Source organism: Sapajus apella, unplaced genomic scaffold, assembly GCF_009761245.1.
Source record: "Sapajus apella isolate SASKATOON/1434 unplaced genomic scaffold, GSC_monkey_1.0 scaffold16, whole genome shotgun sequence".
Taxonomy (NCBI): Eukaryota; Metazoa; Chordata; class Mammalia; order Primates; family Cebidae; genus Sapajus; species Sapajus apella.
This window is the reverse complement of record NW_022436956.1, coordinates 6,251,066-6,275,300: the sequence shown is the minus strand read 5'-3', so window position 1 is coordinate 6,275,300 and position 24,235 is coordinate 6,251,066. Positions and strand designations below refer to the sequence as shown.

General features: G+C 35.6%; 1 protein-coding gene across 6 annotated transcripts in view; it reads right to left on the bottom strand.

Moving 5' to 3' along the window:
* Positions 1-24,235, bottom strand: part of ARHGAP32 (Rho GTPase activating protein 32) — a 312,493-nt gene that overhangs the window by 95,015 nt on the left and 193,243 nt on the right. For all 6 annotated transcript variants that reach the window (XM_032285000.1, XM_032284999.1, XM_032285001.1 and 3 more), the window contains 4 exons: positions 7,155-7,292; positions 5,151-5,243; positions 4,247-4,369; positions 2,642-2,719 (listed from right to left, as the gene is read on the bottom strand). In XM_032285000.1, the coding sequence (XP_032140891.1) occupies positions 2,642-2,719; positions 4,247-4,369; positions 5,151-5,243; positions 7,155-7,292 (432 nt within the window). The remainder of the gene's footprint in view (positions 1-2,641; positions 2,720-4,246; positions 4,370-5,150; positions 5,244-7,154; positions 7,293-24,235) is intronic.

Here is a 24,235-nt window from a genome sequence, read left to right as displayed (position 1 = left end):
AAAGAAAACACTGCATGCAAAGTACTGAGCTATACTAGCAGGTAACAGATGCTCAACATGTCTTCCCTTTCACACCTTTCCCTGCAATTAGCCATGAGTGCTCTTAGAAATGGACTAATGTGTAGGAAGAGCAAGGAATGCTGAACTGTGGATTCCTACCTTAAAATACTGAATTCCTTTTTTAAAAAAAGTTTTGATAGTGACATTTAAAGACTTGCTCCTTGCTCCTGGTTACACGGGCACCCCCCCACATCAATGCCTCTTCTCACAGGCATACTCCAACATGATCCATGGTGATACAATTGCCTTTCTAAGACCAATCAAGATGAAAAACAACATTCCTATAGGAAAAAATTTTCATTATCAGTTACAAATCAACCCCTGAAGTAAGATATTTTATTTTTGTTTTCAATAATTTGTTTTTGCAATAAACTAATGTTTAACTAGTTTTAGACTAGTTAATTTATACTCACTTTGAAAAAAGTGAAGTAATAAACTGTTAGTCTCAACAAAAGTTTGGAGTATAAAGCTATATACTTAGCACAGAATCAGTACTCAATAAATATTTGTTAAACAAAGGGAAGACCATCATAGAATTTAAATGTTGAGAAGGAACAGAAAGATTATAAATGAAACCCTCTGATTTTAAGAAACTGAAGTTCAAAAAAGGCAAATAACTTCTCTAGGTGTTTATATGTGTGTGTGTATGTGTGTGTGTGTGTGTGTGTGTGTGTGTGTGTATGAATGTTATACATATATGAACATATATATGATAAACACATATATGAAAGTTAGTAGTAACATCAAGACCAAAACATAACTGCTATTTTAAAGCCAAATTTGTCTTTTGATCATCTTTGAGACCCTTAAGTCTATTGTTCATTTCCACTGACATGAAGAACTGACCCCTTAATACAACAAAGATAACTGTAGTCTTCTATTTAGTTTTGATTTAATCAAAAGCATTTATTATTCACAGCTGGTAAGAAATGAGAGCACAGATGGAGGAGGATCTCAATAGCACAAACAAGAAGAATTGTGGGGTAATGTGATAGTATTTTTCTGGTCATAATCACCAAATTAAATTACTATAGATGCTTTCATAATAGAGAAAGGAACAGATAAAATTAAACTTGGAAAATAAAAAACAGAATTCTTGAAATTTAAAAATTAACACTTATTGATCAAAAAGTATACCTCAGGCCTGGTCTAACTAAGTACGTTCTATTTTTATTTTCACATATTTAATCTTCAAATAACCATGTGAGGCAAACAACATTCCTATAATCTCCATTTTACAAATGAGGAAACTGAGAAACAAAGAATTAAATAATTCGCCTGAGATAACACAAGATTAAAACACAGACACTCTTATCCACCATCTTATACTGCTTGAAATGGTATTATAATGTTTTAATAAAATATATTTTATAAAAAGTGAATAATTCATTTTTATTTAATATGTAGTTAGAGCTCAAAGTATTTATACAATGGTAATCAAAGTTCTAACAATATAGCATGAGTATTTTATTTATGTAGCATTTAGTACACTTGTATATAAGTAGGCCACAAAAAGTCACAGGCTATATATTAAGGATACAATTTTAAGGCATTTTCAAAGACTCCTCTATAGTTTTAAGAGATAAAAGAAAATCCATCTATCCTACAAAAATTAGTTGCTAAGTCAGTCTAAGAGATGTCATTCAGGTCTCAAACTGTTTAGCCATAAAGTAGTTCCTCCTTATCTGCAGGAAATATGTTCTGACCCCTCAGTGGATGCCTGAAATCACAGATAATACCAAACCCTACTTACAGGATGCTTTTCCTATACATGCATACATATGATAAAGTTTAATTAATTTACAAATTAGGCACAGTAAGAGATTCATAACAATAACCAATAATTAAGTAAAACAATTAAGCCAAATAAGGGTTACTTGAACATATGACCTCAATACCTCAACAGTCAACCCGATAACTGAGAGGGACACTGAATGACTAATGGGCCAGGTGGCGTCTACAGTGTGGATATGCTAGACAAAGAGATGATTCACGTTCTGGGTGGGACAGGGAGAGATTTTATCACACTACTCAGAACAGTATGTAGTTTAAAAGTTGTGAATTATTTATTTCTGGAATTTTCCATTTAATGTTTTTGAACCTTGGTTAACCTCAGGTCACTGAAAACATGGAAATGGAAACCACAGATAAAAGGACTACCAAATATGAAAAAGAAATGAGATTGCTTTACATTCAGTTATTGTTCTGTAATTAAAACTAAGTTTACATAACAGTTACAATGTCTTTTTATAGAAAAATATTAATGAAATTGACTTAACTCCAGAGAGGAAATATATGTGAATCATGATTAAAAACCAATATTAAAAGCAAGGCTGCTCCACAGGCCTTATAACCTAAAAGATACCACCATTTAAAGAAGGAGATAAGAAACAACCACAACAGTAATTAGAAAAGGGAATCTAAATCGATTATCATTATCATCTGCATTTTCTGTGTTGCTGACAAAATTTCTGATGACAAAGTCCATTATCAGTCAGTACTTATTATAAACAAAAGTATTACTAAAACATAAAGAAAATTTTTCTTTGAATTTTCCCATGCCTAATTTGTTGTTGCCTACCTGGAATCCATGCTTGCCTCTCCACCATGTGCTTAACACTTTCGGGGGCATGTCAATAACAGAAACAATGTCTCCCACCTAGGAGAATCAATTAAGCAAAATGGTTTTAGTTAAATTTTAAACCAATTGTTATATCTACAATTTAAATCTGAACTGTACAAAAAGTTAAAGTGCTATTTATGCTCTAGCCAATAATTTCTTTAAAAAAGTATCACTTCTTTTTAAAAATAATTTAATTATCTTTTGATTTAAGGAGAGGTCTACAAAAAGTTAAGCAGCACAAAGATTGTGATCCAGCTAACACATGTGCAGTAACTTCAGAAAGCTAGACTGATAGCATAAGATTTTTAAATGCTAGGCATCACACCATTATCATCATTTCTGTTAAACTACTGTTACTGCTGTCACTGAGAGTGATCAGATTCACTTACAAAAGATAGATTTAAATATTCATATTTAGAAACAACAGTAGCTTCCCTTAATATTACATTTAGTGAGTGCTTACCCTGTGCCAGGTACTGTACTGAGCTCTTGACATATCTTATTTAATCATATAGAAAAGGGCTTAAGATGGGTTATTCTTAGTAAATGTAAAATTTGATGATGACTACACTTCTTTCAAAAGATAGTAAAATATAATTATCTCCACCAAAGAGCTAATTTTCTTCACTGTAAAAGGAAAACTAGTGAGTTTACAGAAACTCATATAAAATCATAAATATAAAAATTACAGTAGTTTTTAATAATATATTCAACAGAAGTTATAGTCTTCAATCAAAAGAAGTGCTGATATCTATAATAAAACATGGTCAAGAACTTCAGAATAACGTTACTAACATACAGTATAATGCTTTAGGAATTTTTCTTTTGTATATGCACAATGAATCTTTCAAATCACATATAAGCCACTTTTGCAAAGCCATATTTGCTAACATCATCATTCTAAGACCTACATTTCTTTCTGTACAGAACCTAAAAGTCTGAAAACAGTTCAGATTCCAAGTAGTAAAAAGTTATACTGTTATTTCTTAAATTTAATAACTGTCAGCATTTTTTCTCTCATCAGCCAATACATATTTTTAAAGGAAAAAATTTAATTCCCCTCCTTTTATATCTGATAGCAAAATAAGTTCATTTCACCTTTTATCTGTTCTTTAACTGAATCTTTCAACAATATGTAAAAAAAAAATGTATCATTGGGTACTGTTTTAGGTACAAAAACAAAAGACAGACCTTGCTTCCAAAAAGCTCACTGAGACAAACAGAACAATCATGATTAAACCTAATAAGTGATATGTCAGCGATAAGCTATGAGTACAGTTCAGAATGTCATTCAATTCAGGTTTCTGGGGGTATGTATTTGCATGGAGTGAGGGAAGGGAGATCAAGAATAACTTCCAAGAAAAAAAAAGGAGACAACCTCAGTTTTCAAGGATGAGTACTATCACTTAAACAAAACTAGAAGATACTACAGGCTGAAAGATAAACGACTATGGAAAAACCTGGTGCTTTTCATTTTTTTTTAATTAAGGAAATGATTAAGAACAAAGATGAGGCCAGAAAGGTAGCAGGAATCAAATAACAAACAACTTCTTAGCTATTTACCTCCAAGGTCAATTCGTCAGGGGCCCGGGCAGTGTACCTCTTGATGACATGGGCAGCACCAACAGCAGGAGTGTTGATAGATGACTCCTCATGAACCAAAAGGTGATTTCCCTTATTATCAATCTATCACACAGAAAACGTACTATGAGAAAGACACGGATTTGAATGCTTCTTTGACTATCTATATAAGAAATACATTTTAATTTAGAGATACAATAACCCAAGAGTCTTTAAAAAAAAAACCTACCATTTACTGGGTAGTCAAAATATGCTAGTCATTGTGCTGTGCCATAACATATATGGTTTAATTTAATCCTCATAACTCTAAAAAATACTTATCATTTAAAGGTGAAGATGCTAAAGATGAAAGAAGCTATGTATTTTATAAGAGATTCAATACTTTTTCCAAGATCTCAATGCAGGTTGGCCCATAGTTCCACATTCTTTCCACTTTCCATCTTGCATTCCCAATTTCCAATGGAAGGAGAAAACAATGTAACTCTATATATGCAAATTTAGAATAAATATATAATCTATTTACTAAAAAAATGCTTCACTCAATACTTACTCTTAAGTAGAACACTTTACAAGGTTGTCCCTGGTTCAAAAATAACTGAAAAATATTTTCAATTACTAAGTCAACTAAAAAACATGTATACTTTGCTGAATATCACTGACATTTACAAGAAATATTAAGATTAGTTTCCAAGATTATCAAATAAAGATTTGAGATGAAAAAATATTTCCTGTATCTCGTATCTGTCTAGTCTCCGAGATGATGAGAATATACTCCATTTCTTTGATTTCTAAAGTTCAACAGATATCAAAATTAAGTTAACATCAAATTTCTTAAGTAGATAATGTAAATATACATTTTTCACAAAAAGTGAATTAGGAAATATACCTCCATCCAGGTAAGGGCGGGCCCACAGTTGATCTTGTTACCAGCAATAGCTGAAAGGCGTGACAGGTAAGCCATAAGCATCTGAGTGACCGACTGAAAAGAAAAAGAGTCAGTGTAACTCTGAGGAAAGATACTATGCTCTCTTACAGAGAAAACTGATGGTTTCTAGAAGAAAAAAATCTATAGATCTTTAGGCCTTTTGATAGTTACAGAAGATTCTTCACAGAAACTTACCAGTGGCACAATGTGCACTTACATAGCAACTCAGCCTCTGTCTTCTGCAGAGTTTCAACTTCTAGCCCCTTATCATCACCAATCATACTATTCCATGGTTTCTAATTTTATGAATTTCTATTTTTGTACTGAAAATGCAAAAAGATAACTATAGGAGATCCATATTTGGCTTTTCTGCCTAGACTTCCCGTACTACTTGGAAACGTTTGTCCCGAAGTCCCACTGTAATATTCCATGTACGTGGCTGTGGCCGGGGCAGCCATGTTCATACGTGATCCTACAGTTTTCCCCTAGTACTCGAAAACCTTTCCCCCAAGGCCAACTGTAATCTTCCATACTGTGGCTGTGGCAGGAGCAGCCATGTTCATATGTGATCCTACACCATGGTTCAGCTGATTGGTTCAGCAGTGTGCCCTAATATTACTTGGACCCATCAAAAGTTAATCTAGGGATTAGGAATTGTGACACAGATTCTAGCTCAATCTGGCTTGTCTCTTAAAAGGGGATAAGAAACCTGAGACCTCTTGGTAGTGGTCATGTTGTAGGATAATCTGAGAGAAAAAAAATGAAACAGAAAAAAATAAAGCAGAAATGAGAAATGCAGATAAAGGGACTTCCAGGTTTTCTATGGTACAAAGAGATCCAGGTTTTAAGACACTTCTGAGACCCTGGTGCAGTGCCCATACATGTTAGCGCTTAATGAACCCACTGAATCTCAGAACATTGCTGTATTTAGATCAGGGGTTGGGGAGGTTTACACCAATTTTTAATTATTTCCTTGCATCCACTCCCTCCTCCTATAAATCCCATCAGCAGAAATTTCTCTGAACCTATTCTCCATGACTTCCAACTGTTCTCTCACAACGTTTAACCTTCTGTCCCTTCCAGGGGTTGTATGCTTATAAATGACTTGGCTTGATCATCCAACTCTCTCTTCAGCTGGGTACATTCTGTATGGAGTACAGTTTACTATTATTAAAATTAATTTAAGTGATCATATATTCATTTATGGCATCTCTGATTTCATTTTATTTAAATCCATTTCATGGATGTGACAGCTTCACTTTCTCTCAGAGGATTGTAATCATCCTTCAAAAAGCCTTCTGTTTGCTCCTCTAGGTTATTCTGCTTATTCAGTTTCTATGTGTAAAATTTCTAGTTTCCTTGTGTTTTGCAGTCCTGTTTCACTCACATGTTTAGCATGTTTAGGTTATATTTACTCTCTCCCATAAATCTTATCCCATCTACTTTTAAACATTCCTCACAATTTTGATTCCCTGAGGGTACTTTTGGTTTAATGATGCTATAAAGAATCTCTTCTGCTTAAACATGTTTAGAAATTTTTTATGTTTTTACTAGATATTTTTTGTAGGAGTGGCGGTGCATGCATACATACAGCATATTGTCATAAACTACTCAAGCAACATTGTTTTAATATTAATTTCTTTGATCATGAAAGGCCACGTTTTTCCATATTTTTGTTTCCACATTTTATATGCTCTCTGGAGAATGATTTGCTCATATATATTGGTTGTTTATATATTATGTTATGAGCTGTTTTCCATTATAAAATCATACACTGAACCTACTCTAATTCTAAACATTATATTTAGCATTACTACCTTTTCAGTTATGAAACAGGCAAGTAGACCCAGTAATCATCCTGAGTGTTCAATATAAGCTTTTGTTGAGTATATAGACAAAAATTTCTGCAAACTCATATATAGTGATTACCTCTGTGCTAAATGTACTAAACTACTGAACACTTACCTCTGGACTGTCCTTTAGGGTGTCAGAACGGGGAAGCTCTGAGAGCTGGGAAAATCTTCGGTCATATATACATAGATGAAGATGTTTATCAAGTACCCGAAAATCTTCATAACTTCTTTTAACAATCCAACTTTTTCCCTATTGGTAGAAAAAAGAAACTCCTATAATTCATCTTTATTGGGAAATACTTATGAATCAGGCCTTATTCTACGTTATTTTATTCATGAGAATTTATATTTTCAAATGAGAAGTTTCTATTAACTTGAAAGCTAACAGCTAAAACCGCAAAACACTCTAATGAGTTATATTAAAGGGCCAATAATTGAAAATAAGATAGAACTCTCTACCAACCCTCTTCCTACTGCTGGTCAAAATCTACTGCATCTCTTTCAGAACAATAACTGCTAAATGTTTAAGATAACATGTGACCTTAAATCTACCAAAAAGAAAAAACCATAAAACAACTTTGGGTAGGAGAATATTAACTAAAATTAAAGAAAAATAAAATCAGGTTTTGATTTGTTACTACCAACATTTTCTGTGACTGACATCGGAAATATACTCAAAAACCAAACCTACTGAAGTCTTCCTCTATAAGCATTTGATATGCATAGAGCACCTAGAACCCTCAGCTCTCCCTTCCTCTCAGGCCTTCTTCCCTTTTTTGCCCAATCTCACAAGCTCGTTTTTTTAAAATCACACTCATAAAGAATATTTATTACATCTATCTTCTAATCTTCTCTCGAATCTATCACTTCCTTTTCAATCCTATTGCTCAAGCTTCAGTAAAGAGCCTTTCTTACCTGAAATATTGCTAATGCGCCTTGCCTTTAAACTTCTCCCCTGCACCCCCAACCATAAAATACAGAGTTTATCAGCTCACACAGCAACAAAAACAACAAGTCTTTCAAAAGCTCCTGTGGTGAGTAATGATGAGCACATCAGGACTGTATAGCATATAGTTTTGCAATTTAATCTAATTTTATGTAGAGCCTTTTTGCTCATAAAACTCTGGAGGGTCTGAAAGAAAAAGCCTTCAGAGTAACCAGTTCCTCTAACTGCCCCAGACAACTGGAACAGAAACAGAGGGTATTACCTCATGAGAGGGTGCTGATTTATAATTACAGGTGAATCAAAAACTAACATGCTAAACTTGTATAATCCCACTTTGGATTGTAATCCTCCATTACACAAACAAAAAGCCATTACTAACTCTCTCTTTCAGAGGGTTCTAAGAAAGAAATAATAGATATGGCTGAGACTTCTACCCTTGACCTTGGCCAAAAGGCAGAGAAGCAATGTGACTGAGACTTGAAGAACAGTCTTCAAGTCTAAGAGACACTAATTCACTAAGTCTGGAATGGGATCCAGTTAGTTCTGAGGATCAACCTGAATTGAGAGACACTGGTCTACAGGATTAAACCCAAACTATCTCCACATATCACAGCTTTCGTTACCTGGGCCCTGTCTGAATTTCCAGACTGATCTCACTGGCTACTCTTCCATTCCCTTTCTTGGCTTCCAGTTATGTTGAATGATTTGCATGAGTTGAATGTTCCTTTCCTTGCCTTCATGATTTTTAAAGTGCTTTCTGTTCTTCCTGTCATGTAAGCTCTTTCTTTTATGCTTTGCTCAAGCAAACTCCTTTTGTTTCTCAGTTCTACCACTACCTTCTGCCCAAAGCTTTCCTGGGAATTGCCAAGTTATGATGTACAAGTATCATCAACTTTATTTCAAATTCGACAAACTGGTCTCCAAAGTGGTAATACCAATTCACTCACCCAACAGTGGTATGAGTTCCCACTGCTCCCAAATCCTTGCCAATTTTTGGCATCATCAGAATTTACATTACCGCTAACCAGACAGAGACGAAATGGTATCTTCTTTTAATTTGCATTCCCTTGATTATGAGTGAAGCTTAGCATCTTTTTGTATTATTAAGATTTCTTTTTGTATGAATTGCCTATTACTCCCAAAATCCTGTTCATTTTCTCTATTACAATAACTTTTACGTATTGACTTCTACAAGATTTTCATCTGTTAATACATTGGAAAAATCATCTTTATAACTGACAAATATTGTTAAACATTTGATCCAAGTCTGAGATTGTCCCCTCAATTCACAGTATCTCACCAAAAAGAAGGAACATAAAATTTTACTTCCTTCATTATGAAAATAATCACAGATTAGGTAGTTTGCTAAAATTTTCACATAGGTATGTTAAAGAACGAGTATGAAAATAAGTATCCAATAAAATAATTTAAATTTCACCTGAACAAGAAGGTCTTACGGCCATCACCCATAGTATTTTAAATTTATCCATTGTATCTTCTGATCTGGGTATGGCCTACAGTGTTTTTAAAAACTGTATTTGAAAACTTTTAGAAATAGCACAGCCAGCTCAAATTTGCCAATGTCCTTACTACACCTTAACTAACGTTAACTGTATAGTTGTTGAATATATTTAGATATACCAACTCCTGAAATAAATACACAGCTAAAAGCTTGGCTCTAGGACCACAATATCCCAATTGTGAAACCTTGTTATTTAAGAATTAAATCAAATAAATCAATGTAAAGTGTTCAGTAGTAGGCAGATAGAAATAGCTTAATACATGCTAGCTGGAATAACATTTTCCCCTTGTCTTACATAATAGATTTCTTGAGCTCCATGAGTGTGAAACAGAGGGAAGAGAGAAGAAAAAAAAGAAAGAATGAGAATAGCAACCAGTAATTGGGATTGCAGGATCTGAATTTATACTACCATAGGCTACATGCTAGTCACTTGGCCTTAGGTAACTATTCCACAGTTTTCCTCGTCTATAAAATGGGGAAGCTAATAGTACCTGTGATTGTCAGAAGAATAAGTGAAATAATCCATGTAAGGTGTTTAACAGGACTCCCTGGAAACAATTCCTTAATTATTAGCTATCTCTATTGGTATTTTTCTCATTATTAAAGCTGTCTGGAATAAAAATAACTTTTGCATGCTATATTGCTCATATATCTATCACTCATGGAGTGTAGCAGGCAAATATTAGTTTGGTTAAATTGTTAACATGCCCAGACACTAGAACAATGCCTCCACTAATAAAGACTGATTGTGAAAAAGGTACACTTCCAAACTGATAGATTTGGGAGTTCTAAGATGACAATACAATAATTGATAACAAGATTATAAATAACACATTTGTATTGAAGTTTATGTTGCAATGTCTTATACTTTCTTAGCATTAATTTCTAAAAATTAGCAAAAGCTAGGTAAGGTAAATGGGATATTTCTGTACTATTTTTATGGCTTTTATATGAGTCTAAAATCATTATAAAATGAAAAGTTAAAATAAACACATACAAAATTCCTAAAAATGGACAGGTTGTACCAATTTTTACTGCTCGGACCTATTTCAATGCATCCTCACCAATACTAAAAATAATGACTTAAAAAAATGTCCAGTGGGTGAAAAATAGTATGTTCCATTTTATTGACTTTTATTGACTTAATGAAGCTAGATACAACTTCCTATGTCTTGGTCACTTTTATTTCTTCTTTTATAAAAAATATATTCACCTTTTTGCCAATCTTTTTACTGAGTATATTGTATCCTACTATAACATATAACTTACCAAACTATAGTTGTACGTTTAATCAAATTATCTGATGAAACTATTAGCCTTTTGAGAGCTATAACCTACTTAACCCTTTGAGAGTTGTAGCACTCAGTGAGTTACAGTTAAGAAAATTCCTTGAATGTACACTGATGTTATTTATCAAATGGCTTATTATACTACAATATTGAACTTTCTGCTTAAAAGAAGTCAAAAAGAAATCAGTCTTAAATGGGAGTATATCAAACTAAAAAGCTTCTGCACAGTAAATAAAATGATTATCAAAGCAAAGAAAAAACCCCACAGATTGGGAAAAAATATATCTTATAAAGGGTTAATATTCAAAATATATTTTCAAAATTCAAAGAACCCTACAGAAAATAAATAAATAACCCAATGGGCAAAAGCACTGAACAGACATTTCTCTAATGATAATATACAACAGATATTATGAAAAAAAAAATGCTCAATATCACTAGTCATTAGGGAAGTGCAAATTCACACCACAATGAGATATCATCACACATCTGTCAGAATGGCTATTATCAAAAAGACAAAGGATGGTAAGTGTGGCAAAGCTGTAGAGAAAAGGAAACAAAGGAACCCGCATATACTTTTGTTGGAAATATAAATTGGTATTGCCATTTTGGAAAACTATATGGAGGGTCCTCAAAAAACTAAAAATAGAATTACCATATGACTCAGCAATCCCACATCTGGATATATAGCCTAAGGATTTGAAATCAATATGTCAAAAAGGTATCTGCACTCATTGGTTCACTGCAGCCTTATTTACAATAGCCAGGTTATACAATCAACTTAAGCATCCATCAATGGATGAGTGGATAAAAACAAATACGGTATACATACACAACAGAATAGTATTTAGCCTTAAAGAAAATTCTGTCATTTGCAACAACATTGATAAATCTGGAGGATATTATGGGCACTAAAATTAGCCTGGCAAAAAAAGACAAATACCACATGTTCTCACATGTGGAATCTAAATCAACTGAACTCATAGAAGCATAGTTGAATGGTGGTTATCAGAGGCTAAAGGATGGAGAAAGTAAAAAGACATTGGTCAAAGGGTACAAAGTTGTAGTTAGGTTGAATAAGTAATAAGTATTTAAGGTGGGGAAAATAAGTAACTTCAGAATGTGAGTCACTAAAAAAAGAAATTTGTTGGTCTTATTTGCTTGAGGCATTCTTCCCATGGAGGTATTTAAGATATATTTAAAAGAGGTATTAAAATATATTCTTATGCACTTTGTATTTGTTCTGCCAGCTCAACTTCTAGTTCATTTGGTTTTGTTACCAAGTACCACATGGAAATGAGAGACCATTACAAAAATACATTTGTGATACAGTTGCATTTCAGAAGTGACCAATGTCTAGTTACAAAGTAATCATTGGACTTCTGGTTACCAGTCTATGTAAGGAGCTCAGAAGTGACCACTACATCCTAACAAGTAAAAAGCTGAACAAAGTGAAAATCAACAGATCTTCCTTAAATTTGTCGCAGAAGTGGGGTCACAGAACAAATTACTACCCCCCTCCCAAATTAGAGGTAGACAGGTAAAAATATAGAATTGTAACTTACCTGGAGCAGAAATCCTTAAGCAGAAACCTCTGTGGGAACTACTACTAGGGTAGGAAAACTTAATCTACAATTGATAAATTGCTAGATGCTCAGGAATGACAAGTCTGAGCATTAAAAACTCTAGGAGAACCCAGAGTTCTGGGTTCAACATACTTCAGTTAGCTCAACCAGGTCCTCACAATGACTATCTGAAAAAAAATTTCCTCATGCTCTTAAGAGGGAGAGGAGAAAACTTTTGAAACACATCCAAGCACTGTGTTTTTAACAAGGTCTGCCCTCAGGATAAACTCTTGCCACAGCCTCACCTTCTGGAGTAAGAAAACCCAGCTCCAGCTTCTTTGAGCCTTCCACTGGGGAGAAGGGGAATACCAAACTCCAGCCCACTCCAGTCATCCTGTCCCACCTAAAGGTGCAAGATGGATGGTTGTGGACTGAGATTCATGTGTGAAGTTCATAGTTCAGAGGCACAGGCTCACAAAAAGACTGAGACCTAATCACAAGATAATTGAATGCTCCCCCGACACACACCTTACCAATACATTACTAAAGGCCTATTTACTGTACTTCGTTTCAGCCAGTACCTATGTCTGCCTTCGACAAAAAATTACAGCAAAGCCCCCAAAACACACACACACACACACAGTTTGAAAAGACTGAACAAGCATCAGAACAAGTCAAAGATGGCAGGAATCTTGGAGTTATCAGACCAATAATTTAAAAGAACCATGACTAATCTCCTAAGAACTGTAAAGGAAAAAGTAGACAATATGCAAGAATAGATGTAAGCTGAGGATTGAAAACTCTGACAAAGAATAAAAAAGAAATGCTAGAGGTCAAAAACAGAAATGAAGTATATCTTTGATGGACTCATGAGTTGACTGGACACAGCTGAGGAAAGAATTGGAGCTTGAGGATACCACAATAGAAACAACAAAAACTGAAATGCAAAGAGAGAAAAGACTGAAGAAAAAGGAACAGAACATCTAAAAACTGTGAGAAAACTATAAAATGTATGATGTGTACATACTGAGAATACCAGGAGAAGAAACAGAGAAAGGAGCAAAACCAATATTTGAAGCGACAATGACCAAGACACCAAACCACCAGTCCTGGAAGCTCAGAGAACATAAAGCAGGATAAACTGTATCCCCCCCAACACGCACACAAAAAAACTTCAGAAAATCCAAGATAAACAAAATATCTTGAAAGAAGTTGGGGTTTGCGGGGGAAACACCTTGCCTATAGAGGGTGAAAGATTGGAACTATATTCAGCATATTCTCAGAAACCACAGAAGCAAGAAGAGAGTAGAGTAAATGTTTTAAGTGTTAAAATAACCCCTATCCAGCAACCTAGAATTCTGTACTATGCAAAATTATCCTTCAAAAATGAAAACAGAGTTTGCCAAACAAAAATTTTTGGCCAGCAGACCTGCTCTGTAAGAAATATAAAAGAGGTTCTTTAAATAAAAAGAAAATGATACAGATCAGAAACCTGTATTTACATAAAGAATGGAAAAGTAATGCAGAAGAATAAGTGAAGGTAAAATACAACTTTGTTTCCTTATTCTTAATTGATATAACAGGTAACAGTTTGCTCGAATAATAGCAACAACAATGTATTTGACTATGTATGTTTTTATGTATGTGTATGGGGGCATGTGTGTATGTACATGCTTACGTATGATTTCTATATGTAAAATGAATGACAGTAATAATACAAAGGGTGATAGAGACAAATTACAAATTTTTTTATTACAAGGCACCTGTGCAATCCATGAAGCAGTATAATTACTTGAAAGTGAACTAGGATTAGTTACAACATATATCAGAAACTCTAGTGGAACCACTAAAAAAAACTTTTTAAAAATATAATTGATATGCTAAGAAATGAGAGAAAATGGAACCATATAAAATGCTCAATTAAAAACACTAAAAGAGAATAGATCATAAGTATTCTCACCACACGTGCACAAAAAGTTAACTGTGAGGTGACGGATATGTAAATTAGCTGCAATAATCATTGCATAATGCATACACATATCAAAACATATTCTACGCTTTAAATATATGCAATTTTTATTTGACAAGTATATATACCACAATAAAATTGGAAAAATACAAAAAGGAGGCAAAGTATGGAAGACAAAAACAGGGACTAAGAATAAGGGCAATAAATAGAAACAATGACACATATCAATCCAACTATATCCATAATCACTTTAAACATCAATGGTCTAACATACCAATTAAAAGACAGATTGTCAGAGTGGATCAAAAACAGGATCCAACTGTCTAAAAGAAATCAACTTTAAATATAAGATAAATAAAATTATAATAATATACTATATTAATTTTTTAATTAAAAAAGCAAAAATAGCCATATTTACTTCAGTCAGAGCAGACCTCAGAGCAAAGAAAGTTATGAGGAATAAATAGGGGCACTGAGTAATGACAAATGGATTAATACTCTAAGAAGACATAAAACGATATTTATGTGCTTAAAAAGAGACTATGAAAGTACTGTGAGGCAAATACTGATTAAATTGCAAGGAGAAATAATTATAGTTGTAATTATTTAACAACCTCTACAAAAATTATTTAATACCCCCCATCGGAAATGAATAGATCCAGTAGGCAGAAAATCAGTAAGAAAATAGTTGACTTAACAGTATCATCAAACAACTAGATATAATTGATATTGATGGGATACCTTAATATCAACAGATTACACATGCTTCTGAGGCTCCTGGGAAACATTCACCATATCTTGGGGACCACACTCTGGGGCATAAAACATACCATAACAAGTTTTTAAAAAAACAGAAATCATAGTATGTCTGCTCTCAGAGTGTCAGAGGAGTCTGAACCAGAATGACTTAATCTTGAATAGGTGCTAGGTAAAATGAGGCTGAGACCTACCAGGCTGCATTCCAAGGAGGCTAGGCATTCTGAGTCACAGGATGAGAGAGGAGTTTGGTACAAGATACAGGTCACAAATACCTTGTTGATAAAACAGCATGCAGTAAAGAAGCTGGCCCAAACCCACCAAAACCAAGATGGTGATGAGAGTGACCTCTGGTCATCCTCACTGCTCATTATACACTAATTATAATGGACCCAAAGACATTCCCACTAGCACCACAACAGCTTACAAATGTGATAGCAACATCAAGAAGTTACCCTATATGATCTAAAAAGGAGACAAATCTTCACTTCTGAGAACTACCACCCCTTTCACAGAAAAGTCATAAATAATCCAACCCTTATTTAGTGCATAATTAAGAAAGAACATAAAAACAGCCAATGAGGTCAGGAGCGGCTCACGCCTGAAATCCCAGCACTGTGGGAAGCTAAGGCAGGCAGATCACGAGGTCAGAAGATAGAGACCATCCTGGCCAACATGGTGAAACCCGGTCTCTACTAAAAATACAAAAAATTAGCTGGGCGTGGTGGCGCATGCCTGTAATCCCAGCTACTTGGGAGGCTGAGGCAGGAGAATCACTGGAACCCAGGAGGCAGAGGTTGCAGTGAGCCAAGATCACACCACTGCACTCTAGCGTGGCAACAGAGCGAGACTCTGTCTCACAGAAAAAAAAAAAAAAGAGTGGCCCATGCTGTTAGTTCTGCCTATAGAGTAGCCATTCTTTATTCCTTTATTTTCCTAATAAACTTGCTTCCACTTTAAGAACTCTCCCCAAACTGCTTCTTGTGCAAGATCCAAGATCTGGATCAGGACCTCTTTTCAGTAACAAGATCACAAAAAAAAATTAAACTATTTGTCAATAATAGAAAAAATAGTTGGAAAATACCAAAAAACTTGGAGATCAAATGATGCAGTTCTAAATAAAACACAGGTAAAAGAAGAAATCTGAAGATAAATTACTAAATATTTTGAACCAAATGAAAACAAAAATACAACTTACCCAAATTTGTGGGAGGCAGTGAAAGCAGTGCTTAGAGAAATATCTACATTAGTGAACACAGACATCAGAAAAGAAGAAAGGAGAAAAATGGTGGCTAGGAGGCAGGACTAACTTGCAGCTCCCACTCTGACGGACAGAACAGCATGTGGAGACTCACATCATAAATTTTTGCTCCCAGAACCCTCATGGAAACATACCAGGAAAACCAAAAGAATTCACAGGCTCTCGGAAAAAAGTAGTTTGCTAATGCAAACTCCACAAGACAGGTGAAAAACTGTGAGTGCCCAAAGTGTGAGAGGGGGAAGTCTGCCTCTGAACACACATCCTCACTGGGGAACTTGAAAATCCAGATCATAGAAGAAAGATTTAACCTTACCTAGAACAGAAACGAATTTAGAGAGCTGAGTGAAATATAAAAGTAGAGGCAGCAGCTGGAAGAAGCCCCTAGACACTTTCCTGGGCTCTTCCTGGTCCCTAGAGAGGCCCATGGAAGCCATTTCTGACTTTATCTCACAGGGGTTCATTGGGAGGGCTGCCAGTGGAACTGGGGACAGACCACAGGAAAAAGCAAAGTTCCAGCTCAAATCTGTAATAACTTTGACTGAGTACAAATTTTCCTGGAAAGAATCCAGGTTGGGTGAAGGAGGTGAACAGGAAGTACAGATAAGAGTACAGAAGACAAGGTAGATGGGGAGGGGTCAAGCCTGAAAGCCCTGTATGTTTTCTCAGTAGGGAGTCTTATAGCCTGGGGCAAGATTTCAGCCCTGCTCACCAGCTGTCTGGATATAAACTTGGTGCTGTTGATGGGCAAGGATTGGAGTGAGATTGGCCTTCCTGGCTGCATGGGAGCTGGACGAAACCTGTCACTGCCAGCTTTCCCCAACTTCCCTAGTGACTTGTATAATGCAGCAGAAGCAGTCATAATCCCCTGACCATAACTCCATTGGCCTGAGAATTATACCCCAATCCGGGCCTCCCTCTCCCCCTAGCAGCTGCAACAAGCCTCACCCAGGGGAGAGTTTGTGCTCAGACACACCTAACCCTACCCCCACCTGATGGTCTTTCTCTACTTGCCCTGGTAGCTGAAGACAAAAGACATAATCTCTTGGGAACTCGATGACCTCAACCATCACCTGAGAAACCAAAATACTTATCCAGGAGACCTTAGGGCAAGCTTATAACCCCTCTATACTACCACAGCTGATACACCACTGCCTGGCTGGAGGCAAACCAACTCAAGACATTACAGCAACTCATTAAAAAACTGCTCCAAAAAAGGAGAAAACAAAGCTAATTCCACAAACTATAACATCCTGGCTAACTATAGGACTTGAGTCTGTCCATGTGACAACATCACTGCTAGCATAACAAGCATTCAAGAAACCTAGCATGCTAAACAAAACTACAACCAAGAACCCTCACAGACCCCACTTCACTCCTCTGCTACTTCCACCAGTACAGGTGCTGGTATCCACGGCTGAAAGACCTGAAGATGGATCACATCACAGGACTCTTTGCACACATTCCCCAGCACCAGCCCAAAGCCTGGTAGTTCTGCTGAGTGGCTAGACCCAGGAGAGCAATAACAATCGCTGTAGTCCAGCTCTCAGGAAGCCCCATCCCTAGGGGAAGCGGGAGAGCATCAGATCAAGAACACTCTGTAGGACAAAAGAATCTGAACAGCAGAACTTGAAGCCAAGATCTTTCCTCCAACATAATCCACCCAAATAAGAAGGAACCAGAAAAACAACTCTGGTAAGATGACAAAACAAGGTTTTTTAACACCCCCAAAAGATCACATCAGCTCACCAGCAATGAATCCAAACAAAAACTCTCTGAATTGCCAGAAAAGGAATTCAGAAGGTTAATTATTTATGTATTTATTATTATTATTATTATTTTGAGATGGAGTCTTGCTCTGTCATCCAGGCTGGAGTGCATTGGCATGTTCCCAGCTCACTGCAACCTCCACCTCCCGTGTCTAAGCGATTCTCCTGCCTCAGCCTCCGGAGTAGCTGGAATTACAAGCACATGCCACTACGCCTGGCTAATTTTTGTATTTTTAGTAGAGACCGGGTTTCACCATGTTGGCCAGGCTGGTCACAAACTCCTAACCTCAGGTGATCCACCCACCTCAGCCTCCCAAAGTGCTGGGTTTAAAGGCATGAGCCACTGTGCCTGGTCAAAAAGTCGATTATAAAGCTACTTAAGGAGGTACCAGAAAGAGGTAAAAACCAACTTAAAGAAACTGTAAAATGATACAAGAGATGTACAAAAAAATCTCCAGAGAAATAGCATAAATAAAAAAACAATCACAACTTCTGGAAGTAAAAGACACACTTAGAAAAATGCAAAATACATTGGAAAGTTTAAAAAAATAGATTCAAACAAGTAAAAGAAGGAACTTCAGAACTCAAAGACAAGTCTTTCAAATTAACCCAATCCAACAAGGACAAAGAAAAAAATTTAAAAATGAACAAAGCTTTCAAGAAGTTTGGGATTATGTTAAATGGCCAAACATAACAATAATTAATGTTCCCAAGAAATAAGAAAAACCTAAAAGTTTGGAAAACATATTTGAGGGAATAGTCAACGAAAACTTCGCTGGGCTTGCTCAAGATCTAGACATCCAAATATAAGAAGCTCTCAAAGCACATCCAGGAAATTCATTGCAAAATAATCATCACCTAGGTACATAGTCATTGGGGTTTCTAAAGTCAAGACAAAGAAAATAATTGTAAGAGTGTGAGGCAAAAGCATCAGGTAACCTACAAAGGAAAACCTATAAGATTAACAGCAGATTTCTCAGCAGAAACCTTATAAGCTAGAAGGGATTAGAATCCTCTCTTTAGCCTCCTGAAACAAAACAATTATCAGCTAAGAAGTTTGTATCCAGCAAAACTAAGATTCATTAATGAAAGGAAAAAAAAGTCTTTTTCAGACAAACAAATGCTGAGAGAATTTGCCACTACCAAGCTAGCACTATAAGAAATGCTTAACAGAGTTCTAAATCTTGAAAGAAAACTTCAAAATACACAAAAACAGAACCACCTTAAAGCATAAAAGTCACAGGGCCTATAAACGAGTAACACAATGAAAAACCAACAAATAAGGTATTCAGGCAACGCTAGCATGATCAATAGAATAGTACATCACATCTCAATACTAATGTTGAATGTAAATGGCCTAAATGCTCCACCTAAAGAATTCACCAACCAAGTATCTGCTATCTTCAAGAGACTCACCTAGCATATAAGGACTCACATAAACTTAATGTCAAGGAGTGGAAAAAGATATTCCATGCAAACGGACACCAAAAGAAAGTAGAAGTAGCTATTTTTATATGAGACAAAACAAATTTTAAAGAACAGTTTAAAAAGACAAAGAGGAGATTATATAATGATAAAAGGACTGGTCCAGCAGAAAAATATCACAATCCTAAATATATATGCACCTAATGCTGGAGCTCTCAAATTTATAAAATAATTACCACTACATCTAAGAAATGACACAGATGGCAACACAATAATAGTGGGGAACTTCAATACTCTGCTGACAGCATGAGAAAGGTCATCACAACAGAAAGTCAACAAAGAAATAAGGGACTTAAACAATACCCTAGAACAAATGGACTTAGATATTTACAGAACATTCTACCCAACCACTGTAGAATATACATTCTTTTCATGAGCACATGGAACATTCTCCAAGATAGGCCATATGATAGGCCACAAAACAAATCTTGACAAATTTAAGAAAATCGAAATTATAGCAAGTACTCTGTCAGTGGAATAAAATTGGAAATCAACTCCAAAAGAACCCTCAAAACTATGCAAATACATGGAAGTTGAATAATCTGTTCCTGAATGACTGTTGTGTCAACAATGAAATTAAGGTGGAAATTTAAAAATTCTTTGAACTGAACGGTAACAGTGACACAACCTATCAAAACCTTTTGAATACAGCACAAGTCTGAAAGAGCGCAAATAGATAACTAAGATAACACCTCAACGAAATGGAGAAACAAGAACAAACCAAACCCAGCAGAAGAAAAGAAATAATCAAGATCCGAGCAGAACTAAATGAAAATGAAACAAGAAAAAAAAAATACAAAAAAAAAAAAAAGCAAAAAGCTGGCTCTTTGAAAAAATAAACAAAATCACTAGACCATTAGCAAAATCAACCAAGAAAAGTAGTCAGAAGATCCAACTAAGCTGAATTAGAAATAAAATGGGAGATATTACAACTAATACCACTTAAATAAAAAGATCACTCAAAGATACTATGAACAACTTTATGTCCACAAACTAGAAAACCTAGTGGAGATGGATAAATTCCTGGAAATACATTATACAAACCTCCTAGAGTAAACCAGGAATAAATACAAACTCTGAACATACCAATAACAAGCAGCAAGACTCATATGGTAATAGAAAACTGCCAAAAAATAAAAAATCTAGGAACACTAAGAACCTTGAAAAAAGATTTCATGAAATGCTAATGAGAATAAACAACTTAGAGAGGAATATAAGTGAATTGATGGAGCTGAAAAACACAACACGAGAACTTCGCGAACCATACACAAGTTTCAAAAGCCGAATTGACCAAGCAGAAGAAAGGATATCAGAGATCAACTCAATGAAATAAACCAAGAAGGCAAGATTAGGGAAAAAAGGGTAAAAAGGAATGAATGAAGTCTCCAAGAAATATGGAATTATGTGAAAAAACCTAATCTACATTTGATAGTTGTACCTGAATTGACAGAGAGAATCAATCCAACCTGGAAAATACTCTTCAGAATATTGTCCAGTAAAAATTCCCAAACCTAGCAAGGCAGGCCAATATTCAAGTCCAGGAAATACAGAGAACACCATAAAGATATTCCTCAAGCAGAGCAACCCCAAGGCACATAATCGTCAGATTCACCAGGGTTGAAATGAAGGAGAAAATGCTAAGGGCAGCCAGAGAGAAAGGTTGGGATACCTACAAAGGGAAGCCCATCAGACTCACAGCAGATCTCTCAGCAGAAACCCTACAAGCCAGATATTGTAGGCCAGTAGGGGCCAATATTCAACATCCTTAAAGAAAAGAACTTTCAACCCAGAATTTCATATCTAGCCAAACTAACCTTCATAAGTGAAGGAAAAATAAAATCCTTTACGAACAAGCAAGTACTCAGAGATTTCATCACCACCAGGCCTGCTTTATAAGAACTCCCGAAAGAAACACTAAACATAGAAAGGAACAACCAGTACCAGCCACTCCAAAAACATACCAAATGGTAAAGAGCATCAACATAATGAAGAAACTGCATCAACTAACGGGCAAAACAGCCAGCTAGTATCAAAACGGCAGGATTAAATTCACACATAACAATATTAACCGTAAATGTAAATGGGCTAAATGTCTCAATCAAAAGACACAGACTGGCAAACTGGATAAAAAGCCAAAACCTATCAGTGTGCTGTATCCAGGAAACCCATCTCACATGCAAGGATACACAAAGGCTCAAAATAAAAGGAGGGAGGAAGATTTACGACGCAAATGGAGACCAAAAAAAAGCAGAAGTTGCAATCCTTACCTCAAATAAAATAGACGTTAAACCCACAAAGATCAAGAGAGACAAAGAAGGACATTATATAATGGTAAAAGGATCAATGCAACAAGAGCTAACGATCCTAAATATATACACACCCAATACAGGAGCACCCAGATACATAAAGCAAGTTCTTAATGACTTACAAAGAGACCTAGACTCCCATACAATAATAGTGGGAGACTTTAACACCCCATTGTCAATATTAGACAGATCAACGAGACAGAAAATTAACAAGGATATCCAGAACTTGAACTCAGACCTGGACCAAGCAAATCTATTAGACATTTACAGAACTCTCCACCCCAAATCCACAGTATGTACATTCTTCTCAGCACCACATCACACCTATTCTAAAACTGACCATATAATTGGATGTAAATCACTCCTCAGCAAATGCAAAAGAACGGAAATCATAACAGTCTCTCAGACAACAGTGCAATCAAGTTAGAACTCAGAATTGAGAAACTAACTCAGAACCACACACCTTCATGGAAACTGAACAATTGGCTCTGGAATGTTGACTGGATAAACAATGAAATGAAGGCAGAAATAAAGATGTTCTTCAAAACCAACAAGAACGAAGACACAACATACCAGAATCTCTGAGACACATTTAAAGCAGTCTCTAGAGGAAAATATATAGCAATAAATGCCCACATGAGAAGTGAAGAAAGATCTAAAATCGACACCTTTTCATCAAAATTGAAAGAGCTAGAGGAGCAAGACCAAAAAAACTCAAAACCTAGCAGAAGACAAGAAATAACTAAGATCAGAGCAGAACTGAAAGAGATAGAGACACAAAAACACCCTTCAAAAAAATCAATAAATCCAGGAGCTGGTTTTTCAAAAAGATCAACAAAATAGACAGACCACTAGTCAGATTAATAAAAAAGAAAACAGAGAATAATCAAATAGACGCAATAAAAATGATAAAGGGGATATCACCACAGATTCCACAGAAATACAAACCATCATAGAGATTATTACAAACATCTCTATGCACATAAACTAGTAAATCTGGAAGAAATGGATAAATTCCTGGACACTTGCATCCTCCCAAGCCTAAACCAGGAAGAAGCCGAAACCCTGAATAGGCCAATAACAAGGTCTGAAGTTGAGGCAGCAATTAAGAGCCTACCCCCCCCAAAAAACCCAGGTCCAGATGGGTTCACAGCCGAATTCTACCAGAAATACAAAGAAGAGCTGGTGCCATTCCTTCTGAAACTATTCCAAACAATCTAAAAAGACGGAATCCTTCCCAAACCATTTTATGAGACCAACATCATCTTAATACCAAAACCCGGCAGAGACTCAACAAGAAAAGAAAACTTCAGGCCAATATCCATGATGAACTTAGATGCAAAAATCTTCAATAAAATACTGGCAAACCGATTGCAATAGCACATCAAAATGCTTATCCACCATGATCAAGTAGGCTTCATTTCGGGGATGCAAGGCTGATTTAACATACGCAAGTCTATAAACATAATTCACCACATAAACAGAACCAAAGACAAAAACCACATGATTATCTCAAGTGATGCAGAGAAGGCCTTTGACAAAATTCAACAGCGCTTTATGCTAAAAACCCTCAATAAACTAAGTATCGATGGAACATATCTCAAAATAATAAAAGCTATTTATGACAAACCAACAGCCAATATCATACTGAATGGGCAAAAACTGGAAGCATTCCCTTTGAAATCCGGCACTAGACAAGGATGCCCTCTCTCACCACTCCTACGCAATATAGTATCAGAAGTTCTAGCCAGAGCAATCAGGCAATAAAAAGAAATAAAGGGTATTCAAATAGGAAAGGAGGAAGTCAAATTGTCTCTATTTGTAGACGACATGACTGTATATCTAGAAGATCCCATTGTCTCAGACCCAAATCTCCTGAAACTGATAAGCAACTTCAGCAAAGCCTCAGGATACAAAAAATCAATGTGCAAAAATCATAAGCATTCATATAAACCAATAACAGACTTAAAGAGAGCCAAATCAAGAACGAACTGACATTCACAATAGCTACAAAGAGAATAAAAAACCTGGGAATATAACTAGCACAGGATGTAAAGGACCTCTTCAAGGAGAACTACAAAGCACTGCTCAACGAAATCAGAGAGGACACAAATAGATGGAGAAACATTCCATGTTCATGGTTAGGAAGAATCAATATCGTGAAAATGGCCATACAGCCAAAAGTAATTTACAGATTCAACACTATCCCTATCAAGCTACCAATGACCTTCTTCACAGAACTATAAAAAACCACCTTAAACTTCAAATGGAACCAAAAGAGAGCCCACATAGCCAAGTCAATTCTAGGCAAAAAAAAAAAAAAAAAAA